The sequence below is a fragment of the Panthera onca genome, chromosome A2 (assembly GCF_046562875.1).
Source record: "Panthera onca isolate mPanOnc1 chromosome A2, mPanOnc1 haplotype 2, whole genome shotgun sequence".
NCBI lineage: Eukaryota > Metazoa > Chordata > Mammalia > Carnivora > Felidae > Panthera > Panthera onca.
The window spans coordinates 72,401,567-72,426,820 of record NC_138340.1 but is presented as its reverse complement, the minus strand read 5'-3'; the positions used below and the strand labels follow the sequence as shown (position 1 = coordinate 72,426,820).

At 46.0% G+C, this 25,254-nt stretch overlaps 1 protein-coding gene and 1 long non-coding RNA gene across 6 annotated transcripts in view; one reads left to right on the top strand and one right to left on the bottom strand.

Annotated features, from left to right (window-relative positions):
• Window positions 1-123: 123 nt before the first annotated feature.
• INHBA (inhibin subunit beta A) lies at window positions 124-24,502 on the bottom strand. 4 transcript variants are annotated; one of them, XM_060632190.3, is made up of 5 exons: window positions 24,229-24,502; window positions 20,429-20,612; window positions 16,514-16,647; window positions 15,143-15,709; window positions 124-5,759 (listed from the first exon to the last, which is right to left on the bottom strand). In XM_060632190.3, exons 4-5 carry the CDS (start codon window positions 15,528-15,530, stop codon window positions 4,873-4,875), a joined length of 1,275 nt encoding a protein of 424 aa, XP_060488173.1. In that variant the 5' UTR covers window positions 15,531-15,709; window positions 16,514-16,647; window positions 20,429-20,612; window positions 24,229-24,502; the 3' UTR covers window positions 124-4,872. The 4 variants fall into 4 exon arrangements, with proteins under 4 accessions (XP_060488173.1, XP_060488172.1, XP_060488174.1 ...); XM_060632189.3 differs by lacking the exon at window positions 16,514-16,647; XM_060632191.3 differs by lacking the exons at window positions 16,514-16,647; window positions 20,429-20,612.
• The window catches only part of LOC144615655 (uncharacterized), a 41,701-nt gene continuing 22,217 nt past the window's right edge, over window positions 5,771-25,254 (top strand). For both annotated transcript variants that reach the window (XR_013554043.2, XR_013554044.2), the window contains exon 1: window positions 5,771-9,160. This is a non-coding gene — a long non-coding RNA (uncharacterized LOC144615655). The remainder of the gene's footprint in view (window positions 9,161-25,254) is intronic.

Genomic DNA, 25,254 nt, shown 5'->3' with positions numbered 1-25,254 from the left:
CATACTTTTCCCAAGAATTACAGGAGAAATGAAATTATCACCCAGCGAAGGGTGTAGCAGTGTGTGTGCCAAGTTGATCTTGGAAAACCAATAAGACATAGAATAAAAATAAAAATAAAAAATAAATCCCAAACAGGTTTTTTATTTAACATAAGGCCAAAGAAGCTATCAGGCGCTGCTGAATACTGTCCACTAACTGTACAAAATATTGACTGCATGCCTTGCAAACACCAAAATATCCGCTGGAATGCCATAGAAATAAATAACTTCCGCTATAAACACATGAAAACATATCAAACTGTTATCTCTTTAAACAGATTGTAAATAAAAAAATTACCAGTACTTCTACACAATAAATATTAAGAAACCATTGACATAGTTGAAATGCACTCATATAAATTAACAACTTTAATTACATTAGCCAAACAGACATCGGTTAAAGAACTGCATGTAGTATGCCAAAACAAAAAAAAATAATAAAATAAAATAAAAATAAAAAATAAAAACAAACAAACAAACAAACAACATCAACCACAGAACATAAAAAGTTTTAAAACAAAACAGGCTTCAGATTATCTTGGCTTTCATAATTATATTTTTCTTTTAAAGAAAAATATCAACCCATTGTCAATGCACTGTTTTTCAAAGCATTTAAATAGAGGGTAAAACCCACTGGAAATTAATACAGAAGAAATGATGCACTTTATGCATAAAAAATAAATAATAGAGCTGAGACATGTGGTTTGCTTCTGCTCTTGAAGATGTGAACAGCTTCTGAGTGAGCATTCATCCTCTCTGACCCATACAACAGCTTTCAGTGATAAAGGGTTTAATTTAAACACACACAATGTCCACCCCCAAATCTCCTGCCCACATCTACAAGTTTCGTTTATTGTGTAGGTTTTCAGGGTGACTAAGTTTTTCTCTACATTGAAAAGGGAAGTTGCCAAAAGGCCCCCGGGAAATCATTTTTTCAAGTGAACATAATAATTTGAATCTAAGCTTAATACAACTGGGGCATTCACACTCTCTATTTTTTAGACTTACTTCTTGAGGTCCAATCCCACGGGGGCGAAAAAAAAATTCACTTGCTCTTCCTTAGAGGAGAATGCAGGCATTCTCCTGGAAAACAGAGTGTGGAATCAATCTTAAATATCTATGAAATTGATTGGTCTTCTGGGGCAAGAAAAACCCCAAGTCAGTGTGCTGGAATTTGCCATGCTTTTTTTGAAAAAAATTTAAAAAAAGTGAAAGAAGAAAGAAAGAAAGAAAGAAAGAAAGGAAGAAGAAAGAGAGAAAGGAAGAAAAGAAAGGAAGGAAGGAAGGAAGGAAGGAAGGAAGGAAGGGAGGGAGGAAAAAAGGAAAACAGGGAGAAAGAAGAGTCCAAACTACAAAATATATATCATTCTTAAAAGATACTTGGGGACAAATGCTTTTCAGAGCTTTTAAGACTGGTATGTGTAGATTTTTAAGAGCCTAGAGATCAGCCCTAGAGAAGAGTAGAGAGATGCTAAGATCAGCCAGAGCCACCCTGTTTTAAGGAAAACATACTCTGAAGAGCCCAATATGGTAGAATTTTAAAGTTTTTTCTTTTGGCCTCATGCTGCTACATGAAAAGTGGGGTTATTCACAAGCCCGCATATCTTCCAAGGTTATTGAAGATAGCAATAACTTATCATTCTATTTCAAGGCCATATAAATTTAATGAAATAAAGTTAAAGTTTATAGGTATTTGATAACTCGATCATTTAGTTTCAATTAAATCATCCCATGAAAATATTGTCGTATGGATTTCACTTTGCTCTGCTCTAATTACTGTGGCCACTAGTCAAACTCCATCTTACCCCCAATAGGTCAAGCACTCTTTTAAAGGGCTTACAAAGATGGGGCACGCACTTGAGATGAATGGGAGCCACAAACAGGTAGCAACTGTCTTTCGAACATCTTGTTTTTCCCATTGCCCTGGCCATCTCTGCTAGCACACAGGGAACTAGGACTTGGTTCCCCACGCTTATTTTCATGGGTTCCGCTATTAGTTCCAATAACAGTTAAGACGCAGTTCAAAACACCCTCTAAGTTTTTCATGGCAATTTGTAAAGTTGAACACTGCCATCCCCCTCTCCTTGAAGCTTTCCTCACCATGCGCACCTCCCCCACCTGCACGATTTCGATTTCCTCGTCAGTGGTTAAGAGTGAGGAAGCAAGGACCAATTTTGCATGCTCTCTCTCTTGCACTTAGAGTCCACTCCCATGTAGTACGTGTTATATTTCTGCCTAAGAAAGGATGGACCTCAAGATGTAGTAAGTATATTTGCCCAGTAATAACATTAAAATAATTTGCCTACATACAGCCTAGTGTTACATAGTATACCGATTTAGTATTTATCTCAAGAAGAGCTAAACCACCTTTTGTAATGTTTGGTTTCTCACTATTTTATTTTCCTACAATTATTTTTTTTAATCTATGAATGGACATAGGGCTGAAAATTTCAGTATTTTACAAAATGCTGACGAATGCAATTTTTTTCCAAATTATTAGTATTTTTTTCAATTTTTGCAAACTTCAAACAAGTCAGTAAAAATAAGGCTCTGTATTTTTAAAAGCATATAAATGAATAACTTATGAGCTATCCTAGGCAAGCTAAATACTGTGGAATAAATTAGTAGAAATTTAGCTTTAAGCATGTACTTTGATATTTATAAAACAAAGTGTTTTTTTTTTCTTTTTTTGCATCTGAGTCAATACATACAAACTTATGTATCAAGAGTTTTGGCTGTAAATTAAATAAAATATTAGGGATTTTTACCACTGCTGTCACCCCCGCAGTTCTCTTTCTTACTCTCAAACTCTTAAGACCTTCCCCCCCACAAGTTATTTATCTTTTTACTAGTGACAACAACATTATCTAGCCCAGCAAGTAAAATTTCTCACAAGCAGGCCTTAATCACAAAAAAAAAATAAAAAGTAACCAAAGGCCTAAAGATTAATTTTTTCTTTCTGAAAAAGCTTTCTGATTTAAGATTGATTCCAATAGATAATAAATATAAGTTACCAAAAAAACAAACAAAAAAAAAACAACTTCAGATCAGCCTAGAACCTTGAAGAACATGAGTTTCCTGTTTTCCCTGGTGGGGTGGAGGTGGGGGACAAGAGAGAAGAGGGAACTCAGTCCCTGCACATGGAAAGAGGGTCTTGCTGAATATTCACTGGCATTTCCAGGCTTCTTCCCACCCAACTTTTTGAAACGTGCCCACCTAATTCAGAGTAAAAGCAAAACTATAGCCTATCCTTCTTAAAAATACTGTGTTTTGCACACAAACATTCATTGCTTTAAGAACATTTAAAAAATGACAGCCTGAAGTCCTTAAAATGTGTATACGGGCATGATGCAATACATGTATATATACACACAGGTACGCATATGCACAAGCAATGTATATATACACATACAAGCATGTAGTGTTCTGTGAATCCGATTGAACTTGACATCCAACAGTGTACAACTACTGTACGTCCAGTATGAAATGTCCTGCTTAATGGATGTCAAAGGAGTCAAAACCCAAACTTCTCAGGTCTCTGAAGCCTGAACACGATCCACCCTACTCCACCTTGAATCCCAACCCCTGACTCACTGATGGTGAATGATACCAACCACAGACAGACTGTTTTTAAAGGCTCACACAAATGTCTTTGGTGTATGTGTCTATTTTTTAAGGTACAAAATAATAATAATAATTATAATTATAATAATAAAAATAGCTATTTTGTGTGCTGTAGCAGTTCTTTTATAGCTCACATTAAGTGCAGCTCTTAACCCCCCCCACCCCCACCCACAGAAAATACTTGTTAAATAAGGGATTAGACAGGTCAAACACCATTGTAGTGCAAATAGTAAACGATAAAAAAAAAACAACATTTACAAAATATAGAAATGTTTGGATCCAACAGATGGACAAACATATTCCTTTCAAGTATCTCTCCTTGAAGAAAATAAAAATTAATCAGGTTACTTCCAATACAAAAAAGTCTCTCTTTTTGTTCTCTCTCAGGTAAACAGTTTCAAACCTATTAGGTTGCATAGTTCTAAGATCATAAGCACCTTAACGAAATGTGACTTGGTATTCTTTGTTCCTTGATTTTTCTCTCTTCCCATTCTTGTTCTCAATTTTTTTTTTTTTAGGTTGGTTTTTGTTCTGTTTTGCTTTGTTGCAAAACTGGTGCAGAAAAGGAAGTGTACCACCTGCACACTATAGTTCTCCTACCGGTACGTGTGTGTGTGCATGGGCTGTGTGGAAACGCGTCTGTGTGTGTGTGTGTGTGTCTGTGTGTGTGTGTGTGTCTGTGGTGTGTGTGTCTGTGTGCGTGTGTGCACGGGCTGATATACACAGAGAGAGGGTCACACAGACATACCTTACAACCTGGGTAACTGGATGGGAAAGTGCCTGTAACTGGCTCTTTCAAACTCATGGCTTTCTAGATGCTATTTGGGTTGTGCTAGCCCACATTCCTGCAGACCAGACAAGTTGACTTCGAGGCTCACACTGAAGGGGGACTGAAAAGGAGGGGATGATACTCCCGTGTAAGCAACGGATGTCATCACTTTGATAGATACCGGAAGAAACGAAGGGCACGCCTTTCTCCCTTTCCCTCCCAACTCCCATCTTGTTCACTGCTTCATCTCTGAGCCCTGGCTAAGGAATTTTTCCACATCTTCCTTCATCTGTTTCAGGTTTTGTTTTTAGTTTATTTTTTTTAAATTTCTCTATATATATTTTTTCTCCTCGTTTAACTCCGAAACCTTAAACACTTCTTCCTGTTGCCACTGTCTTCTCTGGACAACTCTGGCTCCCGTCCCCCCTGGGCTGGGCGCTCTATGAGCACCCACACTCCTCCACTATCATGTTCTGAATGTCCTTTTTGATGATGTTCTGCCCATCATCATAGTACAGCATGGACATGGGTCTCAGCTTGGTGGGCACACAGCACGACTTGAGGTTGGCGAAGGGGCTGTGGCCCCGCATGCGGTAGTGGTTGATGACGGTCGAGTGAAAGGAGAGCGAGGACCCAGATGTGCCTGCTATGTGGCTCGGGCACTCACCCTCGCAGTAGTTGGCGTGATAGCCGGAGGGAGCGATGATCCAGTCATTCCAGCCAATGTCCTTGAAACTAACAAAGAACTGTTTCTTACAGCAGATGTTGACCTTGCCGTCACACTCCAAGCCCCGCCTCCGCCGCCGATGAGGGTGGTCTTCAGACTGGCGGGCCTGCAGCATGAGGAAAGGTCTGTGGGACTGCTCCTTGTCCTCGTCTGCCCCTGCCCCTCCGTCTCCTCCGTCCTTCTTCTTCCCTTCGCCCTCCTCCTCCTTCTTCTTCTTCTTGCCCAGGAGCACCAGGCTGGCGCCCGTCTCGTGGCACTGCTCACAGGCAATCCGAACGTCCAGGGAGGTCTTGCCCTGGTCCAGCAACCGCTGGATGCTGCTGGAGACGGGGAAGATGTGCCACGTGCTCTTCCGGGCATCCACCACCTTTTCCGATATCAACACCTCGTTTCTCTCCTCCATCAAGCCCATTTCCTCTGCCTCCTCCCCTGCGTCCACGCCACCCTGGGGTTGTTTCTGCAAGAGCTGGATGGTGACTTTGGTCCTGGTCCTGTTGGCCTTGGGGACTTTGAGGAAGAGCCAGACTTCTGCGCGTTCCACCACCGACAGGTCACTGCCTTCTTTGGAAATCTCAAAGTGCAGTGTTTTCCTGGCTGTGCCTGCAGACGAAACACAGCACAAGAGAGAGCAGGGACACTCGTTAGTTGCGATGTTGGTCACCAGTCACTAATTTCAGGCAGGCGTGGGGCCTCTGCCACAGGCCATCTCCAACAGGGGTCAGAGGATTGTGGCCCCCTGACTGTAAGAACACTTTTGACATTTTTAAATGGTTGAAGAAAAATAGGATTTTGGTGACATGGGAAAATTATATGAAATGGACGCTTCAGCGCCTGTGATAAGGTTTAACGGGGCCCTGGCTACACTCATTTCTTCATAGGCTGTCTGTGGCTGCTTTCGCACTAGGTCCCTGCCAGTCACAAGACAGACTGGCCCACAAAGCTTCAAATCTTTGCTCTCTGGCCCTTTCCAGAGAAAGTTTGTCAACTCTTGCCCTAGAAAGAAGAGAGCCCAGATCTCAGTCAGTGTCCAGAAGCCCGGGAGGTCTGTGTCTGTTCCCTAGCCGCTTAATCTCAGTTTCTTCTTCTATAAAATGGGAATGTCATAAAGACATTTGACCCCTCATGCCTCAGGTTTGGAAGGATCAAATGGGATCACACAGATGAAGGCACCCCGTGAGCTCTAGCAAGTCGTGGAAGCTGTGCTGTTCCCACATAAACACGCAAACACCACCCCCCCCCCCGACGGAAGTGCCCACAGAGCTAGACTCCTCCTCCCTCACCACAACCTGCTTCACTTGTCCATCATTTCTTTGCTGGGTCACCACGACAGTCTTTGCTTGCATCTGGCCTTTCAGCATAAAGCCAGGCCCCTCTCCCATCATTTCACCATTCAGCAGGTATAAAACAGGAGCCACCCGGGACTCTGGGCTCTGCCTCAACTCCGGCTCTCTCCCAGCGCCCCGTCCTCTGTGGCACAGCCACACAGTGTTTGAGGTCAGAAGCATCCCATGCGCTCTCTCACCTCCAGGCAGGGTGCCCCTCGTCTAGAATCCTCCAGCTCCCAACACGTCACCCTCAGTGGCTGCCCTTGATGAGGTTTTGGTTTGCAGATGAGACCACACCACTTCCCCGACCCTCCTGCCAGTCTAATTTAGGATGCCCCAGGTCTGAGATCCTATCCATCTTGTTCACGGTCATGGTCCAGCATTTACCAGGAAGTAGGCAATTGCCTGACTCCCTATTAACAAATGGAGGCATCTTCAGTCTTGAGTTATATTAGATTAGGAGATCCACCCCCTACTGCCGTGTGCCCCATTTTTGCCTCGTTCCCTTCTGAATGCAGCTTAATGAGCCCCAATTACAGCGACTGCTACTAACAGAGGGGCAACCCCCACAATGGCGAGGCAGTTGGATTCAGAGACCATTCAGTTCTTGCCTAGTTCACACTACTCCCTTCTCCTTCCATAAGCACCTGTATGTCTGTACATGTAACAACATTTACTGCAAGGAGCAGGTGTCCAGACTGGAATTCTCAGGTTGATGAAACACCTTCCCTCAGTTCCACTTTTACCCCTTGGTGGTATATGAAACGTGCCCTCTTTTCATGGCCGCCTCCTGCGTGTGCCTGCTTACAACAGTCTCATGCACACGCATCTCGCACACAAATCTGAGAACAATGTCAGGAGAAGTTCATCTTAGAACTCGCAACTCCCTAGGAGGGTCTCCCTGCCTGGATTTCTATAGCTAACGGAAATCCAGCCATACTTATCACTCTCAGCCCTGAGATGTTTACGGTACTATAAATTTTCGGCACTCGTTCAAGTTCTCTGCAGCAGAAGGCAGGCTTTTCTGTGCATTGCGCACTGTAGATTCTGTTCTTAATTTAACACACTCTGCACACTGCGATTCTGATAGTGGTAAATTCACTGAGGCCAGGGCCAGGAAAGGCTACATATGTATACAAAAGATTCTCCGGCATCTTGGTATAAAGTTGTAGGACCCTGGCCACATTGGTGGTGGTGGTGGTGCAGGGGGTGGGGGGTCCCTTTGCCTCCAGCCCTGGGTCCCTGGCAGGAGTTGAAATGAATAATAAAGCTAGGTTTATGATTAGATCACTAGAGCGGAGAGCAGTTAGAAGAAGGGGGGGACTGTCTTTTTTTAGGGGGCATGATTTCTTTTCAAAACGTGAATGCAGTAGCCCCTTTGCTACAAAGGTGGGTTTCTCTGTTGCTGTTTTTTGTTTTGTTTTGTTTTGTTTTGTTTTGTTTAAGAAAGGAAAAGAGAAGACTCTAGGAAGGAGAGCTTAATGATTTAAATTTAAAAAGACAAGCAGCTTCCGGAAGCCACCCAAGCCTCTAAGAGCCGGCCTGAAGGAGGGTGCAGGCTCCCTCCGGCGTGGGCACCTCCACCCTGCCCCACAGAGAACAGTCACAAGCTACCTGCTGTTCTCCCTTCTGCCTCGACGTAGGCCAGCGTCTGAAACCTTAAACTGTGCAGGGTGCCACCCTAAAGACCGAGAGATAGTAGCTGCTAAATTAGAGAAGCCAGAGGGCACAAGGTTGTGTTTTGTTTTTCTAGGAAAGAGTGTGAAACTGGAGAATCTGACTCGTCCTCAGAATGGGAAAAGCTCTCTGGGTTTCAGGTAACTCGTTCCCACAGGCTCTGCTGGGCTTTCACCTGGGCTTGACAGGAGGGGCTGGGGTGAAGGCAGCCAGTGCTCGGTTATAGAGAGGGTCCAGATGGCAGTGCGGACCAGCACACATTGGACTTCCCATGAATAGAGTCCAGAGAAGTCCACGGATATGCTGGGGGTGGGGGTGGGGGCCAGGGTGGGCTCACTGGCCCACTGGATTGAAGCCGAGACAGCCTGTGCAAACTGCCTTCCTAGGGCCAGGGAGGCTAAGGTCGCTGGCTTCCAGGAACAGCCTAGAGGAGAGCCCCTTAGTTCACAGGAGCAGGTTTCTAACGCAGGATATAGCCCCTCCCCTTCTTCACAGGCAGCTGTACTTGGAAGCAAATGATTTAGTGTTCCTGAGAGAGGATCATACAAAGAGAGTACTCATTAGAGGGGGCTCAATCTGTCAGGTGCTGTTATATTAGGATCAGAGAGGCATCATAAAATGACTTTCAACCTGGTCCTGGCTGATAATTAACTGCATGGCATCGCCTGCGTACTGTGGAGAGGCACAGCACTGATTTATGCATTGGTTTAATTATCTGAGCTGAAAGATTCTGTTCCCTGTATTTGCTTCCATTGCCTGCGTGCTGTATCTCTCCCCCATATTTCTGACATTTGGATTTTCCCCCTACTAATTGACATGCCTGTCGCCTCCTTCTCCTGGTGTCCATTTCTGGAACTGCTATTTGTATATTGCATGATATTTTATCAGGGAAAAAAAATAAAACAGATCCAATTTCATGAAAATGCTGTTGCCATAATGCTCAGGAGAACAGGGGGAAGAGAGAGATGCAAGTCTTCCTAATGTCTACCTTATATGCAGGTACATTTTAAAAGTTCTATTGTATTTGACTTATTAAGCAGTGCAATATTTTTTTTCTTTTACATTTAGCTTTCATTGCAGAAGGGGGTGGAGAGAATGAGACAGCTAGAAGCTGAGATGATTAATATTTATCAGGGCTGCAGGTTTCAGAAAGATATTACAACCCTCAAATTCCTTAGGTATGGAAAATATAACTAGTCACTTGATTATATTCCCTTTTATCTGTATTCTACCTAAGGGAGATTGTTATACCGCAGTGATGCTTTTAGGATGCTCCAATCTTCAAATCTCTATGCATAACAGTTTGAAAAAAATGGAAGGAGGTTGCCTGAGGCTGAGGTGTTTAGGATCAATTACTAATCAGTTTCAGGTTTGACTTAAATATCTCCTGCATCAAATCCTGAAATGGAAGCCTTCCCACAATGCTTTGGGAGCAGGTACAGCATTAGCTTATACAGGTGCGCTCTGGGTTCCTGCATTATTACCTATCTAACTAGATATAGCTGGTGGCTTTGCTAACCTTTCATTACCTACTCTCTGATAATATTCTTTTCATCCTCTGTGCTATTTTTTCCCTCCCGAGGCTCGTGAGCAAGGCTTGTATCACAGCCTGCTCTGCCTGAGTAATTCACTAAGAAAGTCCCACGCAAACCCATGTGGGTGATAATATTTCATCACTTAAACCTCTATGAGCTCGGGGGACACATACCAAAGGGAGAGAGAAAGGTGCATAAAAATGAGTAGGAGGCTGAAAAATTGCACTTTACAGGGAAGACCTTTGAAATGTTGCCGGGGAAGGAGGGACTGGACTGAGGAAAGACCGGAAGCTAGAAGTCAGAACACCTGAAAGCACCTTTTCCTTTGCTTTCAGGATTTTTCAGATATTTTTAATAACTCAATCATGAAAGCAGGCCTGCCAAGGGTTAAGCAGCCAAGCCCCTTGTTGTTCTCTTCCCCCACACCGGGACTCAAAATTCTGCTCCCCCTCAAGCCCCACACCTCAGATCTGTGGGCGGATGAACATTTCTCATGAAATAAGCAATACACGCAATACACACACACACACACACACACACACACACACGCACACTTCGCGTTTCGTTTGTATTCTGCTTTGTTCGCCTCACCAGGGTCCTGCCCAAAGTATGCTGCCCTTGTACCTATGGGTAATAATTATGTCTCTAATGTGAATGTGGAAAATCTTGTTTATAGATTTAAACTCGCCACGGGAGGCGGGGCAGGGGGAGGGGGGCTCCTTGTAAAATGCTGCTGTTACTTTAATTTCCCATTCTTCATCCAGGTTTCACTGTGCCTAGATATGGTATAGTCCCTGATACCAGTATACAGAACTACCGGTTACAGCATATGTGTTCTCTAAAGCACTAACTTTGCATTTGAGCTGTTTTCAGGGGTCTCTGCAGATGGCAGAAAGTGGGGTCTTCAAGGTTATGCCTCCTTTAACCTGCCTCAGAGGTCTTTTTGGTCATAAATTATCTGGATTGGATTTTTTTTTTAGCCTTAATATTTTTATCTTAGGATGTGTTATTGAATTGCAAATGCTCGGCCACATTCCTGTGTCTCCCATTCAAATAGGGATGAAATAGAGAGAGAAAGGGGCTTAGGATCCTAGAAGAAGTAGAAAAAAAATTCTTAAGATTCAACCCACAGAAATTTCAGAGACCTCTTCCAAAGTTCCTGCGAACTTTTACACTTTGGGTTTTGGATCTAGGGACCAGTCGAGTATGAGGAATTCTGATCTACAGCTCATGCTCGAGTATAGTTTAGCAGAAGAGGGGCCAAGACAAATAATATGTTCTCACAAAAAGTGCCTGGGAAGGTATTACTCCCAGTTCTCCAAATACGAAAGCCGACTTTCTGCCCTCTGACAGCTCGCCGCCCCCACTCAGATCCACCTACGTCACAGGCCCAAAACCACTAGGCATCTTGCTTCTGGTCTTTCTGCCACCATCTCGCTGCACACTCTAACTTCGGAAACAAACGCATCCCCCAAAGCCGTACCCAATTTTTCACAAGGCAGTCACCAAACAGCCCTTTCCTCCCTGTTGGAAGTCACTTGTCATTTGTCCCTGGTGAAAAGCGTTGATAAGACAGGGAAACCAGGCAATGAAATGAGGGGAGCCGGAAGGCATTTTTGTAAAAGCCCAGGCAGCCAGCCGTCTTAGGGAGAGATGTGTGAGCAGATCAGTATTGCTGATGATTCATGGTCACATTTCTCCACGCTCTGCTTCTGAAATGTATCATTCCTCTGCCTTCCATAGAGCTCGGGAATGTTCACATGCATCACTAGAATTCTCATTTCTTTTCTTCTGTCTCATTTACTGTATCACAGGGAGTCATGTTTCTCCCATCCCATAAAATCCTAACTTTTTCTGGAGGACGAGAGGAAGCAGGGGGCAACTGACAAGCACCAAGATTTGGGTGCTGCAGAATGGGACTTCCAGGAGATGAAATTGCGTTTCCCTAGATTAAATGGGAAGGAGCAAAAGTCTTTGGAATGCGCCCTCTTGTGGCCAATCATTGCCCATTATTGGGAGAAGAAAGCGTGTAACCCCTAACTAAAGGCACCCTTCAGTGACGGGTAATTCACAGGAAAGTTCATTAGACTGGCATGGAATGGTGGGAGTCAAGTCCACCTTGAGATGACTTTCTTGGGCTGGGGGAAAACAGTCATCCAAGCAAGCCTTCTTAGGCCCCTGTTTGGGAAGTGTCTATTTCTAATTCAAATCTTCTGTAACTGGAATCCTCCAAGAAGGGAGATTTAAGGGTTACTTTCAACAACACCTGGGCTTAGTGAGCATTTTCCATTTCTTGGCGCTCCACTTGTCTTTCTTTCCCTCTCTGTTCTCCAACAAGTGCTATCAATGTCTAAGTTGATTACCGCCACCAGTATGTAAATCTGGCAGCATATGGAGACTCAATGATAGGTTGCTATTGTACATTGACCAGATATTGTCACGGATCACAAGAAGATAAAATAAGATATAGGAGTCAAGAAGGCCACTGATCCCAGCTTCATTGACAATTATAGACAGAGTGGACTTGACTCTACCCATCCCTTCTTTTTTTCCTTTAAGGACTTAAGGTAAACACAGAGGATTCTGTGCCAGCCATCTAGAGAATGTAGTAATGATGAGCAATCTTGGATGACATGCATTAAAAAAATAATTTTTATTTGTTGGGATGAATGTCAGAGAGCCTGAGAGCAATTCCTCACCACTTAGTTAATAACAACTCGTATCAGCTTTACAAAGATGGGACTTTCCACCTGAGCTCAGTGGGACAAACTCAGTTCCAAGAGTTCTAGACGCTTGAGCTTTTTGTAGTTGCTCAGCTGCTGGGCCGCATCGCAGCCTCATTTAACCATCAAGAAGGGGGCCGAGGGCAAAAGTTAAGCAGGAATTCCCCCAGTCGAGGAATCTTAAGGTTGAAAGATACATCTGTGGGTATGCGTCAGTGTCACGGGCATTGGTGACACTAACTGACTGGGATTCGCTGCTACCCAATAGTTTATAAAGAAAAGCAAAATGAATACCCTTTGCTATTCTCCAAATTCTTACAGTTTGACATAGTTTGAATATGATTAAGGTTGAACTATTCCAAAAGCAACAAGACATTTTTGTATATTCAGATGATGAAGCTCTTTCCTGGTTAGCAAAATCAGCAACAACATACTCATATGGTACTCTGCTTGGAGAGCAGACGGTCCACATAGCAATCATTAATTCCATGAAGTCATAGTAAACCAACTTAAAGTTGATGTGTGAAACTTCTCAGATGAGAAAAATAAGTTAAGTGTAATAAACCTTTTCTGGGACTCCAGCAGCTGACCCAAAGTCAAGTTGTAAACTCAACCAGGAGGAGTTTTCCATTACAAACCTTAAACTGGAGTCAACGTGTGAGTCAAATGAATCACCTTTTTAAAAAGTAACTCAATTTCTTTTAAACTAAACACGTAACAGAAAAGTTTAAAAAAAAAAAAAAAAGCCGAGATTTCATATAAATAAGAAAAAGACCGGCGCTGAGATGAAGGCCATAAGTAAGAAAGAATGCTAAAGGTCAAATTCTTTCACTGCAAAATCTCTCAGTGCCAAAAGAGTGGTTTGCTAGACAAGTCAGCTAAGTCAGATGCTGTTGCCAGCATCAGGTGTATATTAAAAGTGGTCAAAGTCATAGGTATACTTAGTCATCCGATGCGGGTAAAGCCAATTGAGTAAGGCTTGCAATTAAAGCCATCATGTGTGGTAATTGGTATATAAAAACCTAGACAGGGTCCCTTTGTGTCAGCACTGGGAGCAGACCTCTAGACCACTGGAATCCATCTCCCCCCCACCCCCCAACACTGGACTCCATGTCAGTAAGCACTTTCTTTCCTACCTTGCCATCAGGAAAGGTTGAGGAAAAACTGAGTGTGCAACTTGAAAACTCCAACCTGACTTTTTTTTTTCCTCAATAAGCTTCAACAGATAAAGTCATCATTATCATGCCTTTCGGGGGCTGCATTGAGAAAGAGCTTTGAGAAAGAAAGACCTTCTTTGAAAAGAAGCTTCTGGTGAGAGAGACAGAGAGAGAGAGAGAGAGAGACTGTCCTGCGGGGAAACTTGCAGGACGTCAGGGCTTCTCCTACGAGGGGAGCCAGGAAGCCAGCAGGCTATCTATCTGCTCCCCCAAAAGGATGCCCAGGTCTGGCAGGGTTTTCTTGAAAACAGAACATCTGAGTCAACAGGTTTTCAGGATTGGAAATTCTGAGTGTTGCCTTAATTGTTTATACGGCTGCGGCAAACTTTTAAACAGTAATGCTGGGAGTCCCTGCACATACTTTACTGGCCATATGCTCTACCAAACAAAACAATGGCATTCCTTTCAAATGGATTTGGCAAGGGAAACAATTCTTTAGCCTGGCATTACCATGAAAGTAACACGGTATGAACACATCTGTGTGCCTGGGCGTGCAGGGGCGTGTAGGCAGGCAAAGGGTCTGTGTCACATAACTGTAAAAATAACCCAATAACCTGGCTCCAGGTCTGTGGCCGCCCTTCTGACAGGTATTTTCTATCCAGCAACAGGTTAGCGTGGTCCAGAGCCAAGGATTAGAATCTATCAAAGTTCTTCCTCTTAAGGATTGAGTGAGAGCTCAGTGTAGTATCTGAGAGCACTCTGTCAAGGTTGCGTTCCTTGCCAGAGAGCTCTTTTAGTAACTTTGCAGGGAACAAAACTCTTTTTTGTTGGTGGTGGTGCTGTTGTTGCTCAGAGAGCAAAAGTCAGTGTTCCAAAAGTGGCCGCGGGTTCAATGTCAACTGTCCCCCCAAAGTCCCTCCTCGCTGCCTAGAATGTGATGCCCGTGCTCTTCCAAGGCAGTTTTTTCTAAAGGCAAAACTGACTGTCACCAATGAATATGCCCTGCTTCCCTGGTGTGGCCCCTGACTGGACTTTTAAAGGGAAGGTTTGTCTTAAGACAATGACTCCATCCATGCCAGGCCACCCCGACCCGCGCTCCGCGCCCCCACCTCCACCCCCATTAAAAACTTTGGATGGGGTCCGGAAGCCTCCCGGGCTCCCCCCACCCCCAGCACCCGAAAACGCCCGGGCTTTCATCCGGCTGCCCGGATCTGGTTTCACAGGCAGGGCGAGCGAGCCTCCCGCAGCCCGGCTCCCGGCCCCACGCTGGCCCTCGGAGCTCGCTCCGGCCTCACCGGCGAGTTCAGCAAGTGTGAGCTCGCCGCCTCTCCAGCCAGGGCTCAGCCTCGAATTCCGCGTCCGCGGAGAAGTCCTCCCCCCCCCCCCACCCCCCGCCACCCGCCCGCCACCCCCCGCCTCCCCTCCGGCCCCGGCGCCACCGGCGCCCGGCACCTCACCTCCTCCCCGGGGCAGAGCGCGCGGCCGGAGGCGCAAGTTCGGCCCCCGGACCGCCGCGGAGAGACGCAGCCCCCCCCCGCCCCCCCCACCCCCCAGGCCGGCACCGACCTGACTCCGCGAACGTGATGATCTCCGAGGTCTGCTCCATGAGTTCATTCATTTCCGCCCTCCTGCCGATGTCATCCTCTATCTCCACGTACCCGTTCTCCCCCACTTTGCCCACATGGAGCTTCCTGATCGCGTTCAGAAGCGCCGCCTTGGGCACCGGCTGGGTGACTTCGGGTCTCTTCTTCAAGTGCAGCATGTTTAAAATGTGTTTCTTGACGGCCTCCACCATCTCCGGCTGAGAGTTGGGTACATCCTTTGGCAGGGTGGCCAGCGCGCAGGACGGGCAGTCGGGGGCTGCGCTGGGCCCCTCGGATCCCGGGGTGGGGGAACTCCTCACTATAATCCAGCAACTCGCCAACAGAAATCCTCGCAGCCAAAGCAAGGGCATCCTGGCAGCAAAAGTTGTTGTGATTGCCTTTTTAAAAGGCCCTGCTTTTCCTACCCCCACTCACGCACAGGTTTGGGTTTGGTTTTTTTTCCCCCTTTCTTTCTTTCGTTCTTTCTTTCTTTTCTTTTCTTTTCTTTTTTTCTTTCTTTTTTTCCCCCTCCTCCTCTTCAGCAAATTCTCTGGAACAAGAACAAAAAGTTTTCTGTGAAGTTTTGTTTGCAGGTTCCCTCTCTGAATGCAGTCAGTGCGGTAGGTTTGTGGCTCTCAGGGAGGAGAGTTCTGACTGTCTCCGAGTAAGAGAGAAGGAGGGAGGGAGGGAGGGAGGGAGAGAGGGAGGGAGGGAGAGACAGGGTGGGGGGGGGGGAGACAGACAGAGACAGAGAGAGGATGGGAGGGAGAGAGACAGGGAGAGAGGGAGAGAGAGGAGAGAAGGGGGGAGAGGGAGAGAGAGGGAGGGAGAGAGAGGGAGGGAGAGAGAGGGAGAGGGAAAAGAGGGGGAGAGAGAGGGAGAGGGAGAGAGAGAGGGAGAGAGAGAGGGAGAGAGAGAACGATTGGTCCTAAGTGAGTGCGTGAATGGGCGAGGGAGGGAGTTGCTCTGTGAGTAGAGGCTGTGATTAGGAAGGGGAGGGACAGCCCGGTTTCTGACAGGCTGCTCTATTCACTGCTCCCTCACACACACCTCTCTTCAGATATCACCATTCTCGGGAGTTCTACTTCCCTTCTGAAAGAAATCCTTCCAATTTTGTTCTACTTCCCCCTTTTATTTTTTCTTTCTCTGCCCAGTCCCCTTGCTTCACCCAGTTCCTCTTTTGGACGGGAAAGAAAACCCGCTGGAAGGCACTGTCCCAATCTCCAGGGGTGACTGGGTTGAAACACTGTGCCCCCAGGGCCCTCCAGCCCACCTGGCCTCTGCTCCAGGGGACCCACCGCCCGGCCCATAAGGCGGGGCCGCCGAGGATCCCGGGAGGTGGGTGGACAGGTACCTGGAGGTCGGGAAGAGGGGCAGGCTGGTCACCGGGGGCCAGTGGATCGTCCTGGCTGGAGGGAGTCCCAGAGGTGGCCGGTCTCCCATTCATTCATATTTAAATGTTCAGGGTCCTCGGCTCGGGTAGGGGATCTGAGGGGGGCGGGGAGAACTTCTGTCTGGGGTCACCTAACACCCTCTACTTTTCCCAACCGCAAAGTGCAGGCGCGCACTGAAGGATCCACAGGCAAGTCAACCTGCTCGGTCACCTGAAACTCCTCTCCCTCTCCTCGGCCGCCGCCCCCTTCTGCCCTGCGCGCCCGCACTCACAAATTACAGCCTACCTCCAGCCCCGACTTTACAGATAAAAGTGCAGAGTTCATTTGGCCTTTTCCCACATTATTCCCTACAAACAGTGGGCTCCTATGACTCGGATAACTGGTCCTCTGGGAAAAGAATCTCTGAAATATACTGGCAAATGATTTTCTCCGCCATGTGGGAGTTTTTCAGCCATCCCCCTACCCTGTCCTGGACCAGCCTGCTCATGGACTGGCCCCTTGACGGCTTCTTTTTCCCTCAAAGGAAAGGCACAGATGAAATCATCATGGATTTCAGCGTTCACAGAAAAAGAAAAATGTGAATTTTTAAACAATGCCTCTCTGAGTTTTTTTTATTCTCCCCCCCCTTTTTTTTTCATTTTCTGTCTTATTGCTTTTATCATGCAGAAGTATCTTTAAGAGGTCCATCTGTTAAAGCTTTCCTTCTCTCTCGGTTTCTTTCCCACACATAAGCCCTCAGTTTCTGTAGATACAGTCAGCTTATATCTGACACCTAGTGTGTTCAGAGCATCATAGTTAAGCAATGTGCTTTGGGTGGAAAAAGTTAAGAAATACCATTACTACAAGCCTAGGATCTGAGGGCCAGGGGAGGAGGGTGAATAAATTGTGACATTAAGTTAAAATTACAGTTTGCATAGATAACAATGCTTTTCTGAATCGGACACACTGTCCCCCTTTTCCAAAACAATTACTTGCAAGACTTTCTCTGTTCCACGCCATCTATCACCTTTGGGATTTCTCCTCCAGGAACATCGATTACTCTGCTCTTCTTAAGATTTTTGTCAACATTTCCTAAAGAGCCTAATTTTTTTTTTTTTTTTTTTTTTTTTTTTTTTTTTTTTTAAGCAGGGAATGGTGAAAGAGAATGGGGAGGGGGGCATTTATTTGCCTTAGGATCTGTTAATAAAACATCTTTGAAATACAAAACTTAACATACTCTACCTCGTTGGCGTCATATATACAGCACCCAAAGAATTTTGTAGTCCAATTAAGTTTTACAAGAGAGTCTGAAATAAACCTAAAAGTTTAATGACTCCAAACAACTCAGGAGTCCTACTAGTAGCATTTAGATAAGGGCAAGTTATCAATATTTGGATTCCCTCTGCATGTCGAGTATGTGTGTGTTCCCTGAATTTACTGTTTGTGAATGTAACTCTTAAAAACAGCTTTCCCTGTGGCATATGTACTTGTATATAAGTGCTGAATGGGCTGTATAAACACACAATCTCTCTGCATGCTCTACTATTAAAAGCTGTATTATTAACCTGCCTGAATAATATAAAAAGGTACCAAATTACAACGTGCATTGGAAGTGCAGTAAGTCAACTCCTTGTAACCTTCCTGACTATGAATGTGTCAACAGCTCCTAAGTAAGAGTTAAAAAAGCATTACCTTTCCGGTCCTCTGTCTTTCACCGGCAGACTCCTGTATCGTGTGGAAAGAGCTGTGTGAGGAGTTCCTCTTCATGGTATTGGCACTCTCAAGTTTTATACTGTGCTACTCATTTGCACACTCACACATTGGTACCACTCAAACAGAGGAGGGCTGGGGCTTTGTTTGGGATTGGTTAGAATCAGCATGACATCAGCAGATGACTGGTTTTTCCACTGTGAGACATATTTCATAATTCATTATCTGATGGAAAGCCTTTCTTGGCTGCTGGGACACAACTTGGTGATCACTGAGCCAGTCAAACCTCTGACTGACTAGACTACCTTTTAGAAAAACACTGGAACTGAACAGCTATATCTCACTGAGTGTCCAACTTCCAACTTTTACTACTCGAGCACACACTTCTCATTATATTCAGGCTCGGGTTTTATGTCTTCACATAAAACATCTGTTACTTCATGAAGTTGCCTCTATTTACAAAGTCTTTGATTGTTTCTTACAGGGAAGAAAATCTGCAGTGCTCTTTAGAATGATTCTGATTTTACTTATGAAAGTAAGATACTTCATTGAGGAAAAAAAAAGGGAAAATATGTATACCTATATGATGATGTCCACCCCCCCCCGACTTCCACTATTATTTTACATCTTGACATTGAATGCCTGCTTCATAAATCATTTGTCACCAAGAACTTTGAAAACAGCCATTCTCTGCTAGTGAACTTTACAAATATCCTTCCCAACTAGCAAAAAAAAAAAAAAAAAAAAAAAAGAAGGAAGACTCACACCCCATTCTTCTTTATCAGGACTTCAAACCCTACGATTTTTAAATTGTTACAAACACAACGTGAGATTAGTGAAAAGGAATGAACATTCTTTGAAACGGGGGTTATGTCGGTTAGGGTTTTTGTTGGGCGGGAAGGTTGCTAGCAAGGCCGAGAAATAACACAGTTGGAAGGAATCTTCAGACGAGAATAGTGGGGAAGGGCTGTTTGAAGGAGTACAACTGAAGCATAAGCCGGGGTACTCATGACAAGTGGAATAAAATGTGCAAAATTGGGAGCTAATGCAAGCCATATGACCAGATATGTTGTTTTGTATGCAGGATTTAACATGCATAAAATAAACTTTTCACTGTACCCACAAGCAAAATATAGAGGCTCTGGCCTCCTGATGTGTAGTCGAAGCAGGTTCCTTTAGGACACCAGAAGTTTGCTATGTAGGAGGGTGTGCCTTGGCTAAACACAGAGACGGTGGGGATGATGAGCTGTACGCTGGGGATGGGGGGGGGGGGGGTATTCTGAGAACTGTATAGGCAGAAATAAAATAGGAAACTAAATCATTGGGCTGTAGAGGCACAGAGGGAACCTGGGAAGGAAAGATATAAACAGGATCGGTGTTGGTTAACTCCCAAACTGCCCATCAATTTGGAATTGGATGGACTCGACCCCTGCCTAAGGAAGGATCTTCACCATCCTTTTTGATAAGCACTGTTGGAGAGCACTGGCCTGCAGGGCCTCTGAAACCACTCCCAGGCGTGAACCCTGGTGTCCTGGAAATCCCATCATGTGTATGAGCTCTGGGTACGCAAAACAAACGCAGATCAGACCCTGGCTCCACTGCCTCCTATAGCCATACAACCCCCTAAGGCTTCGGGTGTCCTCGTCTGTAAAGCGGAGAGCCACAGTACTCAACTGACAGGGTCAAGTGCGTGTTCAGAACATAGGAGGTGGTGTTATTTTTGAGGTGCCTGGTGGCTCTTTGTCAACAGTTGTGTCACAGAAATTCGCAGGGCCCTGACTAGAGGGGCGACCCTCTACGTGCGTGACTCAGATCCAGGTGGCCACCGGATGCCTCTGAAGTGCCCACCTACCAGGTCAGCCCACCAGCAATGATGTCATTCTCCACCTGAATCCCCAGCCTCAGAGCTGAGCCACACCGAGGAAATGCCTCCTCACCGGTGGAAATTAAAGTGGGGGTGGTGGAGGAAGCAGGCAGGTTAAAATAACTTCTGTCGAGTATCGCGGACTGGGAATGATCTCTTCCCTTCCGAACTCCAGGGCCCAGGGGTAAGCCGGTCAGCCCAACTCCTGACAGGCATCTACTTTTCCTGCCTGGGTTTGGTTTCTCTTTCACTTCCTGCCCCCTCCCCCAGCAGCGTCCCCACCCCCGGCCCTGCGGGCCCGCTGCTCGGCCTGCTACTGTACCTTGAGCAGCACCTGCTGGCAGCTCCCAGGGATCACGCCGGAACGCGGCCGCTGCTCGAGCCCGGCTCTCGGGGCCAGGGTCTGGGCCAAGCCGCTCCGAGCGGCCGCCTCTATTTTTACCCCGGGCACCAGCAAGGGCAACTTCTCTTAAGAGCAGCTCTTGATTTTTCCCCCCTTTTGGCAGCTAAAGAATTCAGAGAGGGGGAGAAAAAAATAAAATAAAATAAAATCACTATTCAGCGAGTGCAGCTGGGAATCTCTGAACCCAGCCCTCAGTGCCAGGGTCGAAAGCCCGGCCAGTGTCGGGGACGGGGACGGGGACCCGCGGGGCCGGCTCCAGCGCCGATCGAGGCGCGCCAGGAGCGCTCACGCCCCACAAGCCGTCCCCTTTCCGAGTGTGCAGTCGGGTCCTACCCGCTTCTGCGCTAGCACAGTGGCCCGCTGCCACCGCGTTTTTCACCTAGTGCAGGCGGCCTGATTTACTGGCGACTTCACCGAGCTCCCCACTACTCGCTGGAGCGTTAGCACGGCTCTGTTCTCGCCTCGAGGAGCAGCCCCTGGGGAACCTGGTGGAGCAGCTTGCTGCGAGAAGGAGCCGGGAGGGAAACCGTGGTACCTTCTTTTACTGTAATTGCAAAAGGCGCGATGTGCCAGAGATTTATATTTAGACGTTGTATGTTTCTACTTTTATGTAAATGGAGCAATTAGGGCCTGTCTTTGCTGCTGCTAACTCCAGTGCTTGGGCCTTGCTGGGGAGCTGGTGTTTTCAATCACAATTAGTGAGCTGGTCAAAAAACAAAGTTCATTTAAGGATAAGAGCTCCATGGTGTGCAGGGAGGAGAGACCAGCGTCCCCCGTGCCTCCCTGTGGCCTGTGGCGACACACACCTTAGGGCAGCGGCTAACCTATCTCGGTGGTTACCCGTATCAGCAGCTGTGCCCGTGTGGAGCTGGCACAGACCAAGAAGCAAGGATGTTCATTTTTCTTCTCGAGCAAACCGTATGGCCTTCGGCTTTCATCCGTGCTATTAATTGGTCTCTTTGCTCACTTCTCCTGGAACAAGGAGACAGGCCTAGGAAAGGGGGCCGTTTTTCATGGCTCTGTTATTTTCGCGGCTGCTCGCTCACACCTTGCTGTAATTCCGTGAAAAATACACGCCGGGAGACATGAACACCCCAAGCAGGTGACCGGGAAGTTGTCGTCTGATTCAGCTGAAATGACACGAGGCTGGGGGGGTTCAGAGCATGGACTATGCTGCTGACGACTCAGGGTGTTTTAGTTCCTTCCTATGAAAAATCTGTTTCCCCCAAAAGCATGATTTCTGGTTCATCCCGTCTGGGAAACGGAACATAAAACGTGACTGTGGAGAGAAATCAAAAGGATTCGAGGTGTTCTGAGCAGCTGCCGGGGTTATTCTGGGCTCAGGGCAGGAAAACCTTGCTGGTGGGGAGAGGTACCTCCCTGGAGAGGCAGCTCGGAATCCAGAAAATGTGGGCAGGATCCAGAGCGATATTTGCTGCAGTGAGATTTCAGAAGTCTCATGAAATGCTTTAGATTGAGTACAGGATTGGCAAGCCCTGCTGGTTTCCTGGACAGCCGTAGCTTGCCCATCGCCCGGGCCATATGTTAGGTTACAGAGATTTTCGACAAAGAAGGATCAGCCTTCCACATTCACAACTGAACTGGGAAGCTGTTTGCTTTTAAGTTCAATCAAGCAATGAATGCAGCTAAACACAGAGGGAGAGGGAAACATTAAAATTCCTCCCAAAACTCATTAGAAAACAACAGGGTCAGAAATAGTTAATCCAAAACCCAGTTCCTAAGCCTCACATTTCTCTGAGAACCACTGGAATATCCCACAAAGCCTTGTGCTGCGTATGACAGCTCTGTTTCCAGAGTGTTTGGAAATGCCTTATCTAAACCCAGGGAACCCAGATGCTACAACTAAAATGAGTAGGGAAATAAAAGAAGGGGGGGGAACCCAGTAAATTGTTATCCACCAGTCTACAGCAGGCTTCTCAACTGGGATGATATTCCCCCCCGCAGGAGACATTTGGCAACGTGTGAACACATTCTTGTCTGACATAACTGGGAAGGAAAGTGTTACTGGCATCTAGTGGGTAGAGGCCGGGGATGCTGCCCAACATCCTGCAGTGCACAGATCAGCCCCTGTGACGGAGAAATTATCTGGCCCCAAACGGTAATGGTTCTGCAACTGAGGAACCCTGATCTAGAGTTAAAGTTTCCCCTAATTCCCTTCCTGTCCATGCTCCCAGGGGCCTTGGCAACGATGCAAAACATTAATAATTCAAGTGATTCTGCCTCCTCATGTGTCTTGTGCTTCCTGATTAATGGAAGCCCATGCCCCACAGAGATACCAACACAGAAAGAGTGCCTCTCGGGCAACATTGTTGTCACCCTAGCTAACACTCCAGCATGGCCTCCATACACTTCCTGTTGGCTTTGTGTTCGAACCAAAAGCAGAACTTGGGTGACCAGCAACAAGATGAGATGAGTTGGCCCACACCCAAGTTGTTAGGAGGCAAAGAGCCTCATGGAAAAGAGTAAGTGAATGAAGCATGAGTTGCTTGCGTTAGCAATTGAGTATCAGATAAATCCACGCACTAGAGAATTCCCTGAAGGAAAATTCACAAAAGTGAGATTAGCAAGCCTTCCTCCCTGAGCAAACAAATATAATGGAGCTTGATTTTATTTGTTTAATACCTTAGGGGAATGACACACAGTCAATATCCAAAGAGATACAACAGAATGCTCTCCTAAATCCTACTGCATGTTTCAAGCAAGGTTACATTCTCCAAACTTCCTTCTTAAAAGGGAGGGGTGTGTTGGGGCGCCTGGGTGGCTCAGTCAGTTGAGCGTCTGACTTCAGCTCAGGTCACGATCTCACGGTTTGTGAGTTCGAGCCCCGCGTCAGGCTCTGGGCTGATGGCTCAGAGCCTGGAGCCTGCTTCCGATTCTGTGTCTCCTTCTCTCTCTGCCCCTCTCCCATTCATGCTCTGTCTCTCTCTGTCTCAAAAATAAACATTAAAAAAAATTAAAAAAAAAAAAAAAAAGGGAGGGGTGTGACTATTCAAGGAAGGGCTTCCCCCTTCAGGTGCCGCTTTCCTGTAAGGACTGGGGGGAACCCTGTGCAGGATCCCACATCTCAGAAAATAATGACAACAACAATAATAATAATGATAATAATAATAATCAACAAATGTCGGTGAGACCCTCCAGAGGGAATCTGCCTGGATCAAACTAGCTTAGAAGTGAAATGCCGTCCTCCACATGATGAGGCCAGTTTGCCTGGATCATCACTTAGTCCCTGAGCCACTGGGATCATCCAGAAAGGAGAAGATCAGTCAGAGATTGTTTTAAGATGAAGAGACACCCTTGAACGGAATATGTTAGGCACCCCAATGCCATTTCATCACCTCCAACATGTGAGTCACAGTCTCCTCAGGTAGATGGTTATTTTGGAACCAGAGGCCTCACTCAATCCACTTCCAAATGATTCAGAAGTGCCTGGATTTCTTCCCAAGAAGTAACCATGTAGTACTTATGAAAAACTCAATATATAGAGAGAAGCCATCAGTTGCAACCTCTACCAAAAACCATATATGGAAAAAAAAAAAAGCACTAACACTAATACAAACTGAATAAATATGCTGTCAAAGTCCTTCCTGACCAACACATATTTCCAAGTTGTTTATCATAACTCAGTTCTAATCCAATCAGGAAACATCTGCTACAGTGGTAGATCTTTATTGCCCAAGAAGATCATGAAAAATACTCACAAGAGAACATAGACCAGATTGCTGTCGCCGTTCTTCTCACCCGGATCCCCTCGGGCAGTAACTTCCATGTTGTTGACTTGAGGACATACACGTTTAGCGAATAAATTCCACGGGGCCAATAAGAGCAGAAATCTTGATTCTAATCCAACTTCACCTTTCTACAAAGATGCCCCCACGACCTGCTCCCAAATTGTGGCTTCGGAAGGGAAGACACAGAAAAGGCCGGGAGCAGTTTTTTGTGTGTGGTGGTTTTTTTTTTTGTTTTTTTTTTTAATCATTGAATTGCTGTGTCCCTCGTGTGCTGATAGAAAGAGTCCAAAGGTCCTGCCCTTCTGTCGGAGCACCTCCGAGGCACGTCCAGGCCCGCACGACGGGGAGTGCCCTTGTTCCGGTCACTGTGTACTTTTGTGCACACTGACCGGGAGCGTTGGCAGTGGTTCAGCTCGGTTAGTAAATATTTCCAAGTGCCTCACTCTCATTTTAGGAAGGTCAAGTTTGCAAAGGTGAACTGGCAAGCAGGACCTCTGTAAGCCTTTATCAGCTTGGAAAAGCAAACTATCATTAAGCACAATGTACTGAGAGTTTGGAACCTCTGGATTCTACAACTCACCTTAAACTTTCAAAAGATAACCGATGGCCACAGTCTCTTTTCTTAATAGTCACTGAGTTCCTTTTTAAAGATGAGATAGAGGGGCGCCTGGGTGGCTCAGTCGGTTGAGCGTCTGACTTTGGCTCAGGTCATGATCTTGTGGCTTTCGTCACGGTCTCATGGTTTTCATGAGTTCGAGCCCCATGTCGGGCTCCATGCTGACAGCTCAGGGCCTGCCCCTCCCCCACTCGTGCTTGCGCTCTCTCTCTCTCTCTCTTAAAAATAAATATTAAAAAAAATTTTAAAGATGAGATAGAATGTTGAATGAAGTTAAGAGCCGTTATATTAGAAGGAAAACAGCTTCAAAAACCCTCTCTCTCATAGACCAGGGGTCAATTTCGGATCACTTAACGAGCAGAGGCAGAAAGCCAATCATG